General features: G+C 37.7%; 1 protein-coding gene across 5 annotated transcripts; it reads right to left on the bottom strand.

The window, feature by feature from the left end:
* Window positions 1-61: 61 nt before the first annotated feature.
* On the bottom strand, window positions 62-19,936 carry LOC126366229 (bestrophin-4). 5 transcript variants are annotated; one of them, XM_050009275.1, is made up of 13 exons: window positions 19,524-19,936; window positions 11,072-11,182; window positions 9,562-9,733; window positions 7,532-7,734; window positions 7,227-7,395; window positions 6,841-7,089; window positions 6,473-6,733; window positions 4,394-4,628; window positions 3,991-4,138; window positions 3,296-3,387; window positions 1,912-2,103; window positions 1,381-1,508; window positions 62-892 (listed from the first exon to the last, which is right to left on the bottom strand). In XM_050009275.1, the coding sequence occupies exons 1-13, from the start codon at window positions 19,592-19,594 to the stop codon at window positions 773-775; spliced, it is 2,151 nt and encodes a 716-aa protein (XP_049865232.1). In that variant the 5' UTR covers window positions 19,595-19,936; the 3' UTR covers window positions 62-772. The 5 variants fall into 5 exon arrangements, with proteins under 5 accessions (XP_049865232.1, XP_049865233.1, XP_049865229.1 ...); XM_050009276.1 differs by having other exon boundaries at window positions 1,912-2,094; XM_050009272.1 differs by lacking the exon at window positions 19,524-19,936 and adding an exon at window positions 15,792-15,910.
* Between the last annotated feature and the right edge of the window lie 1,426 nt (window positions 19,937-21,362).

The raw sequence follows: 21,362 nt of genomic DNA, 5'->3' as shown, positions 1-21,362 counted from the left end.
ATGTAGATAAATCAATGAATAAATATTAAATAAAATAAAAAGTAAATTGAAAATTGCTGTGTAGCATTATAAGGAAGAGGTAGGAAGTATTTTTTTATTAATATGAAAACTTACATAATTTTCATTCAAGTTTGTAAAAATGTCAGAATAGGTTTATATATAGCTTTGCAACATGTGGAAGTGTTATGGGGAAAGGTGTGGCGATGAGTGACCAATAGTTTTTCCGAATAGTTGATGACAGTTTTCATACAAAAATAGCCCCATAGCCTAGCTGATGTTGCAGTTTCTGTTAAAATCTGTGGGACTTCTTTCGTGGCGTATACGCAAGATGCTTTTTTATATTAAAAAGAATATTGTGATCAATGTACAACCTCATCAATCCTGGTGTCAGAGCGTTACTATCAATTTGACAAAGACATGGCCCATGTAATGATTACATACTTAAAATCAAGTTACGAATACTAATTACACTTTGATTGTGCCTTCAGGTTCAGAGAATTGTCTACAGACTAATGTGGTTTGTTTTCAAAAAACTAAGTTTAATACTATAGGTAAATAAAAACATTTCATTTGTAATAGCAGTATAATAATTATACTTAAAAGTAAAATAATTTACTATAATAAAGCTTGATCTCGCTGATCACATGATTTAAATGATTCATCAAACTACATAAGTAGAGGTACCAATGTATCACATTCTTAATACTGTAAATGCAATGAGATGTCTTTTATTTAGAAATTAATCCCACATGAATATAAAGCTTTTGTTGTGTCAGGTAGTTTCTACTTTACTGTCTTTTTCATTATCTTTCTTTAATTGTGCTTCGGATTGCATCAGTAATTCCTCCAATAATAGGTCGTTGTCTATCAGTTCGCCACTGCCGCCAGTTTGCTGTGAAACATAAATAATGGTTGTTGAAACAAAATGTGTCAATGTGTGGTATAAATAATCGGTGTTCTTTTTTTAGTGGCCAGTGACATGACCCACTGCTGGGCATAGGCCTCCCTCTTCTCTTTAAAGCTCTCTGTTCTGTAGTTTTAAACTTATGTACTAAATTATTTAGTACGCTCACTCTCTCATGATGACCTCACAAGAGCTGATCCAGCAGTCAGTATCTACAGAACTTATAACGATGCCGATCCTTTCTGACTGCTCTAAAAGTAGTGTCGTCTTTCACTTACGATAAGTGTAAGAGGAACTAATTTTAGAACTGTCAAAATTTAATAAAAGTTTGTCTCCAGAATCGCGGCTCCAATGACAATAATTCAAAAATTTTTTAGCCTTACATTTTCCCCTATTGTGTATTTTCTTAATTACGTGATACTGGCAGAATTGATTGTGATCACACAAAAGACATTAATCAAGAATTATAAGAATACCTGTTGTGCACTAATGGAGCGGGCCATCATCTTCTGCAAGTACTTGGCGCGCCGGTGTTGCTCGCGCGTGTTACGCAGGCGGTCGAACTCGTCCATGTCGGCCTCATCACCGCCGTCCACCTCGTCCACTGAAATTATAACAAAAACCTTATGTTTTTCATCACTAACATAGGGGACGTCTTTAGCCAAAATAATATCATTATTTAGATTTGATGTCAATGACCTACTAATAGTGTTTCCAAAACACAAAAAAAGTTTTAGGTTACCTAGTTCGTTTACTACGTAATTGGATTTAATTTTGGGGCGAACAGCTGAATACGAATATATGGATAAGTTTATAAGAAGATACATGTACATAAACTTCAAGACCGTAAAAGCAACATGCAGCCACTGTTGATACGAAGTCGTAAGATGGAAATGATGAACCTAATGATGACAAGGGATTAGCCTACCGTCCATACCAATTGGACACAATCCCTCTGTCTAATACACACAAACAGTATACAGATCTTGATGTCAACAAGCACTTACGCAGTGTTTGGCTGCCGGCGGCGCTGAGCGAGGGCCCCACGTCGCTATCAAGCCGCGGGCGCTCCTCGGGCACGCTGAACGAGGGCTGCGTGGACAGTGACGCCGCCGCCGGGCTCGCCTCCTCCGCCTCCGGGCCCAGCGACCGCGTCCACTGGTTCGGCGCTGACGACGATAGCCTAGTGTCTGGACGGACTGAAATTATTATTGAATATTTATTTATTTAAGGAAAGGGGGAGGCATTTGCCCAGCAGTAGGACTAACAAAAATAGGCCTAAGAAAAAAGCTATTGTATAAGGGTTCCGTTTTTCCTTTTGAGGTTCGGAACTCTAAATGTGAACATAATAGTAAAGACAAAAAAGATACACAAAGAAAACAGTCTGAAAAGGGTATTGGGTAAGTTTATCTGTAGGTATCTGTACAAAGAGATTTCCTCCAGCTGACCTACGTGTTTAGAGCATGAAGAAACATTGTTTATTGTGTTATTCATTTCAAATTCGTCAAGATTTGGTTTTCTAGATTGAGATATCGATTTGCTATGTTCTGCAATCACAATTTTAGTATCGAAAGACGTAAAAAATTTTGGTGTCATCTCTCCTATCTATATAATGCCCTGCCCTTTGTATTGCTCCCACAAGGATAAAATATATAAATAGTTCATCATCATCCCTAGCATTATCCCGTTTTTCACAGGGTCCGATTTGACAGGTCTGGTTTTTACGACTGCTTGTCAGACCTTCCAACCCGCGAAAGGAAAACCAGCCCAATACAGATCAGGTAACACACTTCTTTAAAATTCAAATTTTGCATGGCGGTTCCTTTTAGGACGTAGGTGCTCACTAAGATTGGTAATTTCAACCCCCACGGGGTTAAAAAAGGGGTCGGACGTTTGTATGAATGATTGTCATATTAAAAGAATCATGACGCGGACGGACAGCTAGTTTCTAATAAAGGCCATTAATATATTTTCTCATTAGAAAAGTTTATAACTATAAATGCAACTATTGTTTAAACACCGTGACGAGCTCTATAGCTTATCTAACCCACTTATTTATATATTATAATGATTGACGAATTTGTTATCGAATTCATGTTTGGATCATAAATGATAACCACATGCTCAGCGGTGAAGGAAAACATCGTGAGGAAACCCACATACCTAAGAATATCATGTATATATATATAATTATGTACGTATAGATAAATATTACAGTACTTCATTTCAGCGCGCCTGGAAACGGTTATACGGACACGTGCGATGATTTTATCATTAAGGTTGCGGCAGGTTTATTTTTGCGAAGATTTTGTGATAAGATATCATCGTATCGTATCTATATTTTGTGATAAGATATAATTTTGAACAGCATATAACAAATTGAAAACTTACTTGAAGAACTATGGTTTGAGTTTCTAGATGGCACATCAACCGGCTCACTGGGCGTTGGCGGTCCTTGTTGGAATAAACTCATTGCTGTTGGCCTGAAAAAAATTATGAAAAGTGATTATAGCACCCACTCTACCTGTATGTTGTCTATTGTATACATATTTACCAAAACCGATACAGATAATAAGCAAATAATCATCGTACTGTCGTGAGGTTCAGTCCCGGTTCGAACTATAAACCACTGAATTCGACTTTATGAGTTTTAATTCATGTTTGGATCACAGGTAATTGATATCACGTGATTTTCAAGATTTGTGCCCGGTTTATGGCAATAGGCTCGCCCCTTATGACATCGGACATAACTGGCTAGGAGTGGGTGTAATTAATACCTACTATACACCCCTGCTACCGCCTCTGGATACATATAGATAGAAAAAAATACTTTATTGAGCACAAGGGGCACGAGATACAGAGATAAGGACTACAGATACAGAAAGGCACAACACGCGGCCTTATTTTATTGCTCATGCATCAATTTCTTCCAGGCAACCTTTGGGTACAGGCGTCATGCTACGTTTATTTATGGATTTATATCCGATCGAAAGGATTGCAGAGTTCCTTATTCGCAGGACCTTTCTCCCCCAAATCCACGTACCTAGAGGGGACAATGAAAGGCGATAATCTAATTATTACTGTACCTAGTTTCGGGTCGTTTGCCCATGCTGGTGATGGTGGCCTGTTCATCCACTTCCTCGATGACTTCGTTCGCTATCTTCATACTGCCACCACCCGCAGTGGCCGGCTTGTTTAGTGTCGGGTTACTTGCCGATATCATAAACCTAGAACCTGCAAAAGGAAAACATTCTTATTACCCGCGTACACCTTGTACCACATTTTATTCAAGCTAATAAAGTTTGACCCCTACGAATAAGTATTAGTAATTTAAATGTAAACCTGATAAGTTTAATAAGTATTACGTGTAGTTGTACGCGCGTATATAATCATAAAGATGGTTTATGTGGCGTAACAAATCATACATTTGCCAAGGCAGACATAGCGTGAAAGCCAATAAATGCGATAATTGGAATTGAATGCTATTACCGGTGCCATCTGTTGTGGAGACTTGCACCGCTGGTTGTCTCTGTTCTTCTTTCGAGAACAGTCTCTTAAGCATGGAGGTGACGGAGTTCGCCCGCGTCATGGGAGTTTGTTGCAGGGACGCCATCGAGTTCGTCGACCCCATCGAGTTCCTGTCCTCCTTCTTCCCGCGCTTGCTGCTCCCGCGAGACACGATGAAGTGTATTCCCGACTGTGCGTCATCGTTCATCTGAAGTTGCTGCCAATTTTGACACGAACTCATATTAGGTAAAACCTTCGTAATATATTTACTCTATTTTACAATCAAAGTTAAAATGATTCAATGGTGGCAAATTAATGAATAGACAGACAAAAACAAGAGAGGAAATCTCGTTAAATTGAAAAAAGATGTTACTTTTGGAGTAGAAAAGTTTTTGTAAAACAAAAGACGACAACATCACAGCTTTCATTTACAGCCAAAATTATTGGAAATATTAATTTTATTAAAACAAAAAACATCAACATCTATATATTACTATACAGACTCTACCTATTAGTAGTTTTAGTAGGTCCTACAACCAACACAGAACATTAACGACGACCACAATATGCTAAAGAAAGTTAGGTAGATAATAGTTAGAGAAGAACATTTATTTAAACACGGTTAGCAAGAAGGTAAGTGTTTATTAAAAACAAATAACACATAACGATACGACAGTTGAATTGATAACATTATTTAATTAACACAGAAAGACATCATCATTCAGGTAAGAAAGAAACACGATTAAACATAAATAAGAAGTACTAGGTATCGTTTTCAGCATACAGGTATCTATAATCAATATCAACTGTCATAGTTTACCATTAGTTTTGTTACGGAATTGTAGATGCAGGTTAGTAGTCTTTGACTTGTTTGTGTTATTTTATAAACGACGCTTCCTGTTCGTGGCTCAACTAACCAGCTTGGCATACCTAGCAACATTCATTAGTAAATATATAAATAATGGTGCTGATTCCTGTACACACCATATAATTTTATTTTAAGTCGCCGAAAAGGAAAGGCACGGGGAACACACGTCAATTTTAGGCAGACGTATAAAACCCTCACAAAATATTACATTGGCTAATAAACCTCTTCCGAATACATTCCGCTTAGGGACGGTACTGAAAAGTATCGGCGTCCGAAAGACGTAATATACGATCCCGACGACCCTATTACTCTAGCCATAGAGGCAACCAATCAGCTCGCAACACCAAACACTTCAGGACCCCGATACCGACCCCGCCGGCGTGGTCGACGATTTCCCTCATTCAGCGCTTATCGCTATCGACCCACTAGGGTCGATTAATTCTTTCAAATATTTTTCCTCTCAGACGACGCCCTGACCCGAGGTTCGCGCCCAACAAGCTCAAGCCCAAAAAGCTAATTAACCGACAGGATTAAGTCGACAGCACACGTCAAACGGGTTGCATAACAGCGAAATGCCTATTTTATTCGCCCGGGTTATTCATTAATTTTAAAATTAACAGTTGTCAATCATTCGTCCTTTTCCTTTTCGGTGGATAAGAAAATGACGAGTATAACTTAAAATAAAATTAGGTGTCTGCAGGAATCGGGGTCAATGTCTTGCATTAATCATTCCATCTAAGGGCTGCCAAAATATATCACCTGTTGCGTCTTTCTACCAAGTGGTATTACGCGATAATAACAATTTATAGTCAATCGGAGATTAGAAACTGTCGGGACCTTCAAAGAATTAAAATGATTGAATGATAAGTGTTTACTGAGTCTTCGTCGAATCTACAATGACTAACTCCTTTATAATCACGTGGAATACACAATTATGTCATAAAATAACTAAATGAATCACCGAAAGCGAAATACTTTTCCTGTCATCATTATGTTGAGCAGTAAATTAAAAGGATACCCAACCACACTAATGTAAAAGTCATAAAGTCACCAGTTAAGTTTTAAACGGTATAACAACAGGAAAATAGAGGTAATACTGGCATTGGCAAGTTTGGCAACCCTAGACACCGACACACTGCGAAGCTCCACGTAGATCCGAGCGTGCAGCATGCTTATAATAGGACGGGTCTAACCTCTGGCGGGGCGAACTTGTAACTCACGGTGTTGGAGGGGACCATCTCGTCGATCTTGACTGTGGAGGGGTTGACGGTGACCATGCTGCGCTGCCGGGGCGGGACGGCCACACGCGCCGTCGACGGCTCAGGGTGCTCCTCCCGCTGGTTCTCCGTCGCTATCGTATACGGCAGCTCCGACGGGAACACCTCGTCCCAGTACTGGTCCTTCAGCAGCTCAGGGTGCTCGTGGTGCATCTCGTCTACTATCATGTATGACACCTGAATACCACCATCGGACCATGAATAATAATCAAAATTATGTAACTGAAGAAGCCCTTACGCACAAACAAAGTTCACAAGCTCAATGTATTACTATTCACACTAACCTGCAAGTCCCTATCAATAAGCCAGTTGACTTCGAAATCATCGTCATCCTCGCCAAAGGGGTTTATTAGAGACTCGGCCACTTTCAACCAGCCCATGTAGAAGAAGAATTCTAATGTAGAAAATATAGGAAAGTAAAGATCTATATTACTAATGTACGCTGATGTTGTACTGGTGTTTAGTTTGTTGTCCACCCATTGACTACCCAACGCAGACGTTATAAAATACGAATAAACTGCTATGGTAACTACCTGAAATGATAAATTAGACCCGTTACATAAGGTGAACTCAGTATAATGTTCACGATGGAAAAAACAAAAAATGTGGAAAGGACTTGATAAACAAGTTTTTGGATAAGATGTCTGTGTTGGATATAACGCTTACTTACCTGAGTATATACAAGAGGAACACTTATAGTGTCATAACTGAGGAGTAATCCAGCTTGTCCTCTGAATTTGTTTAGTTCATCAATAATAGTCTTTACAGCAAAGTCATCTCGTATACGGCCCTCTTTGCGGGCCCTCGTCACTATACTTGCCGCCCATACTATCGGCAACCTAGAAATTCAGGTGATGGTCAGGAAATACCATATACCATAAAATTTATGGTAATGCATGATCACTAATCTTGTTTTATTGAATCCTGATATAAACATTATAGCACTCGATTAAGAAACTGAAGTGTTTTATTTACCAGTGTTTAGAAGGTTTGGGAAACTTGTCATTTAAGTTTTCGAGAATACTTTTCTCGTTATCTAGCAGCAGACCAGCTTCGACAAAGTTGTCGAGGGTCGGGAACCTCTTCTTGACGCGGGGTGAGATCATTGATAGCACCATCGTGAGACACAGGCACACATAGCGAACTATCGTTCTTCTGAGCAACCGGCCTCGTTCGTCCTGAAAAAAATACTTCGTAGACCATTTTCGTTTTAACCTGATGCGTAGGATAGCCGTGAGAATAGCACATTTTCTTGGTAAGTCGCGCGAAAGATCGCACTAGGCTGTACCCTATATTTCTAACATAAACACCGTGTTAGAACGCAAATAGGAAGCTCTAGGTACAAGCGGAGTTCCGTTCAATAAAATAAATACTTCATGAATATTATCCTTGCCGGAATAGCCTTAATATTAACTCAAGTGTTTCAAATTACTGGACAGGCACGCAAATCTAAGCATTTCAATAGACAATGTGTTTTATTTTTGAAATATTGATGTACCTACGTAGTAATTTTGTATAAGCTGTACATACCTATACATAGTTATTGCGGAAAAGCCTTGCAATCTTATCATACTGTTCTCTTCATTACCTACCTACTCCGAACCTATCATTACTTACATACAGTTGATTACAAGGGCATGCGTCTTAGATAAAAGGAATGTTCATATTGAAAACATCTGACATGGAAATCTGGATATCCATTCATATAATATTGTTGGTGTATGATGTCAATTGTTATCATTCACACCATTTTGTATTTCCTACTTTTAAAACTTGATAACATTATGTTAATAAGGAATTATGATATGAAATCTTTGTTTATTATTATCGCCGCTAACGAATTTTGATCTTTTCGATTCATATTCGAAATCTGAATTAATATCAAGATAGTCTCCTAGCATGATGTTGCAGTTGAAAAGCAAAATTACGGAAACGCGAAGTTTATAGAGGTCACGAGGGAATGCAATCCCGATCTCGTAAAATCTCGTCTAATTTTTCGGTATCAATTCCGAGACATAATATGACAAGATCCCATTTGAGATTGACGGGATTGGGCGAATCTCCTTGAGTTATACTTTTGTTTTGATTATGCTGATTAAGAAAACTTAATTATTTAGTTAGTAATATTGAAGAATAAAGGTTTTTGTTTACTTTCATAAAATATTTTGTTTTAATTAACCTCATTATCACAAGCAAGCAGTTTTTATCGTTTTCAGCCATCCTAACTTTATATTTTTTATGAACTAAGATCCCGAAAATTTTGATATTTCCAATCCCGCGGGATCTCGAATTTGCGATCTCGAGTAGGGATTGTATTCCCTAGAGGTCACACGAAACGATCAGCGTAACTATAGGTACCTATAGAGTTATTCAGACAGTGTATAATCATGGTAGTATTCAGTGATGAGCTGTTCCCAATTTGGGAACGTTCCCAGCAGTAAAAAGGCGTAAAACATGTGTAAAAAGAGCTTTATTACTTATCCTTTAGGCAGATAAACAGACACATTATAAACTCTGATCCTATCGAAGAAAAGCAGCCAGTGGCCCCGATTCCTGCAGACACCTAATTGTATTTTAAATTATACCCGTCACAGTCTTATCCGCCGAAAAGGAAAGGAACGGATGATTGTCAACAAGTTAATTTTAAAACGAATGAATAACCCGGGCGAATAAAATAGGCATCTCGCTGGTGTGCAATCCGTTTGACGTGCTGTCTACTTAATTCTGTCAGGTTATTGGTCGATGTAAAATTTTTAGACGGTTGTTTTAGATTTCTGATTAAAATTGACGTGTATTCCATAAATTTCATGCCTGTCGATTACCCGTCCCTTTCTTTTTCAACGGATAAGAAAATTACAGGAATAACTTAAAATAAAATTAGAGGGCTGCTGCAGGAATTAGCACCAGTGTCTTTACTATTAAAGAGTTACAATGGAAACAATTTCTCTCTGGGAACATTCCCTGGAACGGCACAACATTGGCCGTATTATAATAGTCTTTGTTACCTGGCCGTGTATAGTAGCGGAAATGAAGACAGCGATGGAATCCGGCCAGGGTATGCTGGTGTACTGACTCCACCAGCGGTTCATCACCACTGTCACGTAGAAACCCAGCACAAACGACAGCGGTATCACGTTGCCGTGGAAGTTGCAGTAGTTTACCACGCCTTCGAATGTTCTGCGAAGTGTTTATGTTTTCCAACTAAATATTAATGTGTGTATATTTTAATGTTGTTAATGTATATGTGTGTCGACTGTGTCGTAGGTTTTACCTAAATAAACTTTTTTATTATTATTATTTTTTATGTGGAGATGGATAAGAATATGATCGATGTCCTTTCATCTTTCTACAAAATTATCTTTTATCTTAGCAACAAAAATAAATCCTATTCGATACTGGGTTCTGCTTATTAGCATAGAGGATTATACATATAAGCAACGAAGTTTATGTATTATTTATAGTAAAGAGAAACACAGCCAGCCTCCGTGGTGTAGTGGTAAAAGCGTTAGGTTCACGATCTGGAGGTCCGGGTTCGATTCCCGATGGGGACATTGTCGAAATCACTTTGTGAGACGGTCCATTGTTCGGTAAGCACATTGCAGGCTTGAATCACCTGATTGTCCAAAAAGTATGATGATTCCGTGCTTCGGAGGGCACGTTAATCTGTTGGTCCCGGCTATCAACAGTACACCACTAAGACAACACCTCCACTAACCCGCATTGGAGCAGCATGGTGGAGTATGCTCATATCCCCTCCGGTTGATTGAGGGGAGGCCTGTGCCCAGAAGGGGACGTAATAGTATGTGTTATGTTAATGAAAAATACTGTATTATACAAAGAAAATTGATTTCACACTTGACTGAAATTTAAATCCGACATTTAGTTAACAATTTGTTTGTGTCTTCTAACTTATTCAAGACTGGAAATGGAACAATGGGATCATTTATCGTTTCATATAAGCGAGGTCAGGCGAACCGATTACTTACGAGACGTAACAGACAAATTCGCAATCGGGTTCGCGCACGCGACGTAAAACAAACTTCGAATACCAAGCTGCTTAATAGATGGGTGCTTATTATCTGAGAATGTCGTAGTTAACAGTAATCATGTGTCTAACAAACCTACATAGGCTAATGATCTTTCGAATAGAAAAATAGAGCATTCTAATCCAAATACTAAATTGTTTGGTCACCTCAGGATGTTAGGCCGTTTTAAGACAGTGGAAAGTACAACATTGCGATTGTTTAGTTGTGTCAAAGATTAATTATTCTGATTACTAAATAAAGACAGATTTTAAAACAGACAAAAAACATTTTTTTTTTCTATTTAACTTATTTATGAATTTTAATCAAGAGACAAGTAATAATAAGTCCGACACTTTATCACGTTAATCTATGAAGTCACAGTGTGATTTTTCATACAAATTCCATAGTAATTTCGTGTTTTGAAGTTTTGACTAAAAGGTAACAGTTTTGACTATTTGGAAACTAGCGTATTATGTAAAACAGTACTTACTTTTTGGACTCTGCGTCTAACAGAAGACGGTAGGTTAGATTGAGGACGTAATAAATAAGTAGAAACACGCACAGATCCAGCCATACCAATTTGTAAATACTTCCGCGCCATCTGAAACAAACACGCAGTTATAACCAGGGCGTTGTTGTGGCACCATAAAGATATCATATGATTTTATATGCAACTGGAACCATCGAGCAATGCTGGGTACAATTAAATTATAGCAGTTATCAAATTCGTATTTTTTAGGGAACGGAACCTAGAAAGACACTCATTCATCTTGCGATAGACGTAGTCAGAGGTTACCCCAACCTGAATTAAGTACCGGCTCCTCACTGAAGTTTCTGTTTAACCAACGTGTTAGTTAGTGAGCCGTATCGCCGTCTACTTATAATGGTCGAGGGAACTGTGTTAGTGAAAACCCTAAAATATTAAAGAATCATGTGTGAACTCCTGATTCATTGATATTTCTTGATGTAAGTACACAGGTTTATATCATGGCTGCTGTGATGAACGATGATCTATATTCATCATCATTATTATCGCGCTATATTACCTATAGGTATATTCTCGAAGTACACACTTATGTTATAGATAACATAATATAAAAGCCTTGGCATGTTTTTTAAAAGAACTCCATCTGACAACCATGACTTTGGTTGCATATCACGGTTCGCACTCTCAACCCTGAAGGTACTCTCTATTTTGGAAAAGTCCGTGTTTGGGTTTTATATCTTTTCCTTCAAAATTGGTGCACTTGTTAACACAGATTTCCCTTCGCCTTTATAATATTAGTACGGATGGATGCTATGCTAATTATTTATTTGCTCGTAGGATGGATGGTATTTTTAAATGAATTCAAGCAGTTCGGTTATGTAAGAATGAATCACTACTTTTAAAACTAAAATTTTAAGGAATACGCTTATTTATGACACCTACCTATAGTTAACATAGAGAAACCGTACTGGTAGAAGGACGAACTAGAAATGCATACACAAAATTAGAATAATAACATAGTATTATTACTCCAGTTGTCATTCAAAGAGCCATGAAATTAGTATGCGAATAGCGATTTTATCATGTTTCCAGTGAAGATGACGTCATAGAATGAGGCAACAATTTACGATACCGTGACGAATAGTCCTCAAGTGCCTAATGAAATGGATGTCCGATTTATGTGTGGAATTGTAAGGATGACTTCGGACTCCGGTGTTTAGATGCGGTTCTGAAATAATCAAACAATCACGAAGAAGAGTCCGTACCTATTATACAAATCTGCTCAGGTCATTTGGTCGTCGTCATTAAGTTAGGTTATAAAATTTTACAGGTAAATGACCGGAGTAGTTATTCATTACTTTATACGTGAAGTAAGTGTTACCACCAATAATAATAAAACACATAAACGAGCAATAACATACTTAAATTTATCGCTGTAGAGTTTTATCGCTTTGATGTTTTGTAGATTAGTGTTAGTTGGTATTGACCTTCAAGCTGAACTGAATAAGTGGACGATATAATTACAAACAGACAGCTGCTGCCGTGTCGCACGCAATGTGATAAAATGCATTTGCTCGCGGACACTACGCAGACACAATATTAATGTAAAGCGTATACCTATCTCGAGTCTCTCTCTACACATTATGAGTGAAAAGCAAACTACACGTCAAACGAGCCGTTTGTTAGTACTGTTGGTAGACACGCATCATACAAAGGATTAAATTATATATCTTGTTTTTCCTGTAGCATGTATTTTTCCACGAAAATGATTATTAACAGTTAGATGTTTCTTTCCTACGTAACACTCAATAATCATCATAGACTAGCGTTATTCCGTTTGTATGAGGTCCCCTTACCTTACCTGAACATATGCCAGGTCCAGTTTTTTACAGAAGCGACTGTCTGTCTGACCCTGGGCATAGTGTTAGCTGTAAATGAGAGTTCTACACAGTTCATTGTTTGTTTTCCTCATTACGGACACATGGGTGGTATATTTTGTTAATAACAAAGGTATGATTACTACAGTCAATGAACTTGTTAGAATAGCGCGTTTATTTGCGTGTAGCTAATATTTTGTATTTCACGAAATACATGTAAAAATAAATCGATCTGTACAAAAGTAAGGCAAATGCCCCGTAATGATATTTCTGTTTCTATAAATGAGTTAAAAACCAAGTAAAGGATGTTCTATGGTGATAAGATGACCCACGTTGAACCGACATATTTAGGTGAAGTCTTTCATTAAAGTTTTACTCGACAGATACAGGAATCGCTGGCAGGATATTACGTCATACCGCGGCAGTCGCGTATGTGTGTGTGACTGCGACTGGCTGCGTGGGTCGCTCTACTAAGATCCAAGACTAAGATACAAAGAGCAACTAAAGATAAAAAATCTACGATGATATTGAAGGCCACATCAGTGATATACTTATTTACAACATTAACAACTGATTACGGTGTTCACTTCTGCTGACGACATAGTCAAAAATCATCGACTTTTGGCTATCTGCCCGCCAAAAATATAATGATTCGGCCAAAATGTGACATGCATGTGTTGAAACTATTACGACGTGCGTGCGTGAGTCATGCATTTGTGCGCAAACCATATCCGACTAATTAACTGGCGGCTAACAACTAACTGAAAAACATTTGAATGCATCGTTGCCAGACCGCATGTTAGATACCTATATTAGGATATAAAAACAACAAAGGAACGGCGAAAAAACTAGTCGAACCACTACGAGAATCATTTCAATCTAAGTGTTCTTATAACAACAAAGCCTCATGCCTAAGCACGCAAAAAAGAGATTTTTATAAAGCATTATTTCGCATGTTGTTATTGCAAGTTCTTAAAGTTATTTTTGAAACTTATGATGGGGTGGTTGACTTGTTATCTGCGTCGAAAATCTAAATTTTTCTAACAGCGCTAAATCTAAAACATTCATGAGTTATTTTTCGCACCTACACAAACAGAACCACTTTAAAAATATTATAAAGGTGTGTCCTCGTCGCAATCATTTACGCTGATTTTTTTAGTTACTTTTTAGACAGCATAATGTGTATCCGGTAGCGACGCTGATGACGCCATTAGAGTCTGAGAGTTTTACCACCAGTGGATTCAAACATAGATAAATATATTTTTGTTAATCACTTATTTGAAACGGTGCAAAACATACGAGGGTATTCGGATTGTTCTGTGAATATGCAATCGGTCCTTTGAGCAGAAGTATTTTTATTAATAGTCCAGTGTTTAGGAATGTCCTTCCAGCATCGGATCACCTTCTGTTTACTTCCGCTAAAATTTGGAACTAAACGAATATATACAAATTAGTCCGCCGCACCGCACTCTACTTTCGATTAACAAGAAAACATTGATCTGCATAGCACTTCTCAAACGTATTTGGAAGTAGAAATATAAAAACATAAACAGCCTATTAAGACAAAGTAGGTATGACACAGATTTGGACTTCTGCCAGAAAAAATACAATCGAGAAATGGCACTATCAAAACCATAAAAAAAAATTAGCATGATTTAGAAGTATATATATGAAATTATTAATTATACTACGCACGCAGCTTTGATTACGGGTGCTGTGCTGTTAGGACGGGCAGTCATCAATATTATTCAACAAGCAAGTCACACGCCACATGTTGTCTCTCAACTTTACCCAAAAATCAAAATTTATTTGTGTAAGATATAATTTATAGGTGAAGTCACGATTATATTTTAATTAAACTAAACTTTTTAATAGGATCGTAAACCATAGATTGTTTACTATTGCGTCTGCCTTACGAAGGATAAAGCATACCTGTTTCATTCAATCGTTTAATTATTCTCGATAAAACAAATGGTAACTGTCAATGCGGTCTTCAGAACCGAATTAACTCGATATAATTCGCACCGCAGGACCCATGGCGCGGGCGTCTGTCACAATTTACTGATTCGGCGCATGCGGTGCGGTGCACGAGTTTGCATATGATTTCATACAAAGATATTATTAAGTGCGATGACTACTGCACGAACAAATGCGCTTTCACTTTAAGGGTGCATTCCCACTGCAGCGAAGCGAAGCGAATAATTCCTAATGAGAACGCACCCTTAGGTTAAGTGATCGATGTCAATCCACAGTGCAGTGAACTCAAAAGTGGGGCTACGGAAAATGCAGTGGTGACTGAATAATGAATATCCCTTGCCTGGTAACGACCAATACGGTGGACCGCATGGTGGAGACGTCAACAGCCTGTGCCACTCGGAACTAAACTACACCCACAACATTTTTTTTATAGAAAACCTTACGCTGTTTAATAAAAATAACGATTTATTACCTCCAACAATAATCAAAGGCGCGTGCGATTGTTAAAAAACTCGTAGGTTTTCTATGACCATTTCTAGGTAGCCATCCTGCTATTTCAAATTCAGTCTGCATTCGTTGACCTGCACTCGTGCTTCTACACTCGACGTATCACTTAATCAATGTACAAATAATTACGTGAAAACTGGATTTCCCCACTAGCTCAAAGTCGACAAACATTTGGAGAATTGCACTAGAATATTTGCTGTGAATTCAAAATACTGACAACTGAACGAAATTGCTCACTGAGAGTGTGCAATGTGTATGAAGCCGACAGATAAGTGCAACCAGCGTTAATGTGCGAGTAGAAAGTGTCATTTTGAGTTTTAATTAGCTAAGTTAGATGCAACTGAAATAACCAGATCTCCAACCTGCTTGATTTGTGATATTTATATTGCAGACCATCGTGAATACGACGCGGTTTTCTCGGACGACACAAGATGAATCTTATAATTCGTACATAAATATTAGTCATTCTCTTGACGGCGCAAACTAAACACTATAAAAATACGTAATATAAACAAACATATACAACGAGAAGTGAAGCAGCAGTAAGCAAGGCGCGACGTAACTACCTGAAGCACAATAATGTTGTGGGCATCCTTGTCGTCTATAATTTAATTTTTGCAATGCGGACGTGAATGAGTCATTCGGTCTGTAGAATAGTTTTTTTACACCGCATCCAGCACCATCGCCACAGGCTACGGGTATCGATTTGCTCGAGCGACGACCTGTCTGTAAACTACTACAATGCAACTTTAACATTCGTGTTAATAACCGGTTAAAACTAGACTGCAACGAACATATTGTTTTTTTTCTGACAGATAACGCTGTATTGAATATTCAATAAAGATATTACGATAGAGGCTTTTTATAATTAAGTAGCTACCTACGTCTATTACACTGTACTTCAAAACCAATGAGGGACTTTCCAGGCAACGTTCACCAAAAACAATATAGATGGCGTTGTTCAGTTTAAACGTAATAATTGCCTATTTTCCCATTACTCGGGTACATAATTATTCCAAAATACAATGTAATGGCAGAAGCATATATAGGTAAAACTAATTGATGCTTGATATTTGGATCACATTATGTATAGAATTATGTTGGTACCTATACTATTTCTCTTTATTTTAATGAGAATAATAATGGGTGGCAGATGTAATTGTGCCTGAGTGTAATAAAAAGGGTCATCATTTATCAAAAACAAAGAAGAAAGATGCATAATATGTCTGTTATCCATGAAATTAGAAGGTTAAACGAAAAAAAAAACTGTACAGCGCCATCTATATTAATTTTGAGGAACGTACCCTGGAAAATCCGTCATTGAAATAAGTAGGCTTATTACGTAGTTAGGTATTATAGGTAGATAATTATACCTATTTGGTTAAGAAAGCAGTAACGCACGCAGTTTGGGACGGAAGGCAAGAAGGAAACCAGTGCCCTATTTATTCCCTAAAAAATAGCATGGAGAATGTTACACCGACAAGAGCGTGGCTATTAGTTTGTGATGATGAAGAAAGCAGTGTATCAATCTTTCATATATGTATGATTCAGTATAATACAGAAAGGTCTTAAAAACTGGTAAGTAAACATTTCGTCAGCGACGAGCAAACATGGTCGCAGTTTCCAGTGACGAACTCAAACAAACGCACCTTCCATAGGTAGTTCGTGTATACCGAACCGACTAGAATAGGTATTTGAAATAGGTAATCATTGGTAAATAGGGTAGGTACCTATAAAGACATTTCGATTTCGTTATATATGTGTTACGATTACGATTCCTTTATTAGGTCTATAACAAAGACTTGTGAATTGACCGGTAAACAGAACGACTGACCATGCTAGTAGCAATGTATTCTAAGGAAACATAAATTACATTAATATTATTTTTGCTTGAAGTAATAGGTACCTACCTACTCGTGACGTACCTATTAAATTCAGATACTAAATGTTTTCTGTCAGTCGTCATCAAATGGCTTCTTTTCATCGAATGTCTTGAGTTTTTAGAGCATATGGCTTGCTTTACTCCATAGTACCTAGCTTGATTACAATGTTGTGAGGTCATAAATGTTCAATACCCCCTCCGGTTGATTGAGGGGAGGCCTGTGCCCAGCAGTGGGACGTATATAGGCAGTTTATGTAAATGTTCAATAAATACTCTGTTAAATTCGTCTAACAGAAAGGCTGGGTCAATAAGCAGGTAGGTCAAGTCGACGAGCCTCTTTGGAAGTCTGATCAGTATAGTAGATTAGTACCAGGGTGCTATGACGAGAAAGCGGAGAAAGTGATGTGTCAGGATCGTTGGAAATGGAATTCCATAATTTTACGAAACCAGAACTCTATTCAAAAGACAACGATATTTTTACCATGAACACTGGAATACGTTGGTAGGTACCTATGTCTAAAGTAGTATAAAAATATTATAATGAGATGTATTGAAACATGTGAAACTCATCGGCATTTCGCCAGTTGCGCGAAGTAATTTTATACAAACAGCAGACACACCTGAACAGAACACGCTCTTCTGTTTAAGTCTATGACAGACGTGTTTGTTATTTTTCAGTAATCTGCGAATTTTAGAATCCTAACCGCTAATAATAGTATCTTAATATTATACATACATACATAAACTCACGCCTATTTCCCACCGGGGTAAGCAGAGACTATAGAATTCCATTTGTTTCGATCCTGACACACAATCTTCAGTCTTAATATTATTTAAATATTTTTAACAAATTACAAGTTCCGATGCAAGTTTGAGGATGAATCGCAACGCGGGGAATGCCGGAGCGTATAGGAAAGTCCGTAGGTAGTGTAGGTATGGTTTAAGCAAGGTACGAAAATATCATCGAATGTGTCGGTTTTTTTTTTCAATTTAAACATGCAGGTACCTACTACATGCCGTTATATGAAACGGATAAGGCAGAGTGTAATATACATATAGGTACCCTACCTATCCATGCATATGTTATAGGTAGGTTCTTCTTCTTTGCGAGTCGATGGCGATCGAAGCTAAATTTTTGCTGACCAATAATTGGCCACGCTTACGGCATTGTCAGTGGCTTCGTACAGATCTGGTAAGCACAGAACATTAGATAAGGTCGATTTTTATGGTCATGAGCGTTTGACTAATTATCAAAGTCAGATATTTTGATGCAAATGGGTAAGTACGTACGGGTACCTACCTACGTACCTACCTATATGCAGGTGCCTAAGTACCTATAGGTATGCCTACAAGTTGCTAGTCAGGTTTCATAAAATCGTTCATCACCTACGATTAATAATTGTAAAGTTTGGTAGACGGCCTAGTAGATAGATAGGTTACATACTAGCACAGGAGGAGCTCGGTGGCGCAGCGGTAAACGCGCTCGGTCTGCGATTGTTGAAGTTAAGCAACTTTCGCAAAGGCCGGTCATAGCATGGGTGACCACAAAAAAAAAGTTTTTATCTCGATCTCCTCCGTGTTTCGGAAGGCACGTTAAGCCGTTGGTCCCGGCTGCATTAGCAGTCGTTAATAACCATCAATCCGCACTGGGCCCGCGTGATGGTTTAAGGCCCAATCTCCCTATCCATCCATAGGGAAGGCCCGTGCCCCAGTAGTGGGGACGTTAATGGGCTGGTGATGATACTAGCACAAAATACATAATAGGTATACCTAGTAGGTACCTACCTACTACTGATTTTGATGAAATTTTTGTGGTTGACTTGGTCTCTGGATGGATTACATTTACAATTGGCAGCTGGCGCAGCGATTAAGCAGAACACTGTCTCTGTCTAGTACTAAGGAACCGGATATTTTCATACATTCTCCATGGACACAGAATAGTACCTAGTTAACAAATCATTTTTCAGCGGCAGTGTTGTCCTATACCCAAAAAGGGTTAAAAAAATATACCCAAAAATAAGCCGAAACCATGAATAAGATAACTGCAGCAAGCAAGCGGCTAGCGTTAAAAATGAATGCGGTGTATGGATACCGCATACTCAAATTACCCATCCTCTCTGTCTACCGCGAAAGGAATATACCTATCATGCTAATTTGTATCTCATCAGACTTTTCAATTAAGTTAAAAATGTTAATTATCATGTTTTCTCACCTGTACAAAACTTTTAGAAAGGTCCCAAAACCACGGCAAGTGGCTACTTCTCCGGTGTATGTGACGGTCATTTTAACACTTTTTACAAAAATATACTATCAATAATATCATACATATAATAAGCCACATTTATTTATGTTAATAACATATAAAGCCATGTATATAGAATTTGACTATTTCTTCCAGAATTCATTATCTTTCATAATACAATACATGACACTAAAAATAATAACACATAGGTTCTTCTTCTAAAACACTAGTCAACAAAATATACTTATGCACAACAAAAATATTTAAAATCACATGATACAAGGTAATACAGTAGTTAGCACATCGTAAATCTACTCCACAAACAAAGTCAACACATCGTTGATCACTAAACAACTACCTAACTGACTGAAGTTTACACTGAATTTGACAAGATTGAACTCGGATTGACAGTCAATCACAGAAACGGGCAACCGACAACCAATCAGTGAAATGCACGAACTTCACGTCAGTACGAATACAGCAACCAGAGAGCAAACGGAGTACCTGTTCGCCATGTAAACTGCATGAAACGAATTTTGCCAATAGGCGCCATATTTTTTAATGATGTATGACGTGTATGACAATTGTGCTGGCGTATAATTGGTTAGCGGTGCTGGCCATCTCAACGCCATCTTTATCCGCCATTTTATTTATCGGCGGCCTGTCAAAATGTGACTGAAACTGTGTGATCGAGGGAAGTGTGTTTGTGCTTATTCTCTCCATTTTATCTTGTAATAAACAAAGCCCAGAGAATCTTTCGCATGCCTTTTCTTTCGTATAGAATGTATCACGAGTGCTGTGTTTGCAAAAGTTCGTGACAGAACGCTGTTTTCTATCATTTTTCATGCACCGAGATAAAGACAATAAGTGGGTGAAGTGTCTCGAAAACCAAGTTAATTTAAAATATATACAAAAAAAAGTGAACTTTCGAAGCTCTTTGTGTGTATATCGCATATTAAAGAGCATGGATTTATCCCGCCTCAATCTAATGAAGAATTTGCCTCTAATATAAGAACCATTTCTTGCATCATGCAAAAAATATTGTATTTTTTTAAAAAATAATTAATTAATATATAATCTCTCATATTTTTTAACCCTACGACATAAAACTTTAAAAGAGGTCATTAGGTCTTGTTTCTGGGTTCGGTATTATTTTCTACAGATTTTACGTTTATCTGGAACTTTGAAATAGGTACTTACTTGTTTCAAAGTCGAATTAAAATCTGTAGAATAATACCGATCCCGGATACAAGAACTTATCTTTTGAACATCCCGCTCCTGTACCCTAGGCAGCCTGACGCGTAGTACTTTGCCAAGTAATATTCGATAATTAAAAAAAAACAAATGTCATGTATCATTAGAACCAATCAAACAAAACTTTTTTTTAATTGTACTAGAGATGTTCGTCTGATACGTAGTATCTCTTATTAGTCTGTGTTTTAACCGACTTTAAAAAACGAGGTAGTCCATTTGAGTTTGATTTGAGCATAGAGCAAGTTTTTGTGTATGTTATAGATATTTTAGCGAGAATAACATTAGTTTCAAGGTATTTCTATATACACATAGACATATATACGTGTACATAATATGTTGTTATCAATAGCAACACGGACATTCGGCGGACTTTCCCATTACATTCATCTGAATTCTCTTAGTAAACTGTTTTTATTTGTCATCCTCGGTCAAAGAGGATATCAACACTACATCTTTCTCGCACTGGAATTGGCTAAAACTCGGTTTAGTCACTAAACTTTAGTGCGCTGCAAAACCCTGTAAAAACAAATGAGATTATCGTGCGATTATGTATTA

The sequence above is a fragment of the Pectinophora gossypiella genome, chromosome 4 (assembly GCF_024362695.1).
Source record: "Pectinophora gossypiella chromosome 4, ilPecGoss1.1, whole genome shotgun sequence".
In the NCBI taxonomy this organism is placed as follows: domain Eukaryota; kingdom Metazoa; phylum Arthropoda; class Insecta; order Lepidoptera; family Gelechiidae; genus Pectinophora; species Pectinophora gossypiella.
This window is presented reverse-complemented; position numbering and strand designations above follow the sequence as displayed.

Bases quoted from the DNA above. Each gene is read 5' to 3' on its own strand.
- LOC126366229 (XM_050009272.1), bottom strand. From the start codon at position 15,895: ATGACTAATATTTATGTACGAATTATAAGATTCATCTTGTGTCGTCCG. The intron at 4,139-4,393 runs GTAATAGCATTC...TTCCTTTTGCAG, and splicing joins CTCCACAACAGATGGCACCG to GTTCTAGGTTTATGATATCG. The intron at 2,104-3,295 runs GTAAGTTTTCAA...TAATAATTTCAG, and splicing joins CTCAAACCATAGTTCTTCAA to TCCGTCCAGACACTAGGCTA.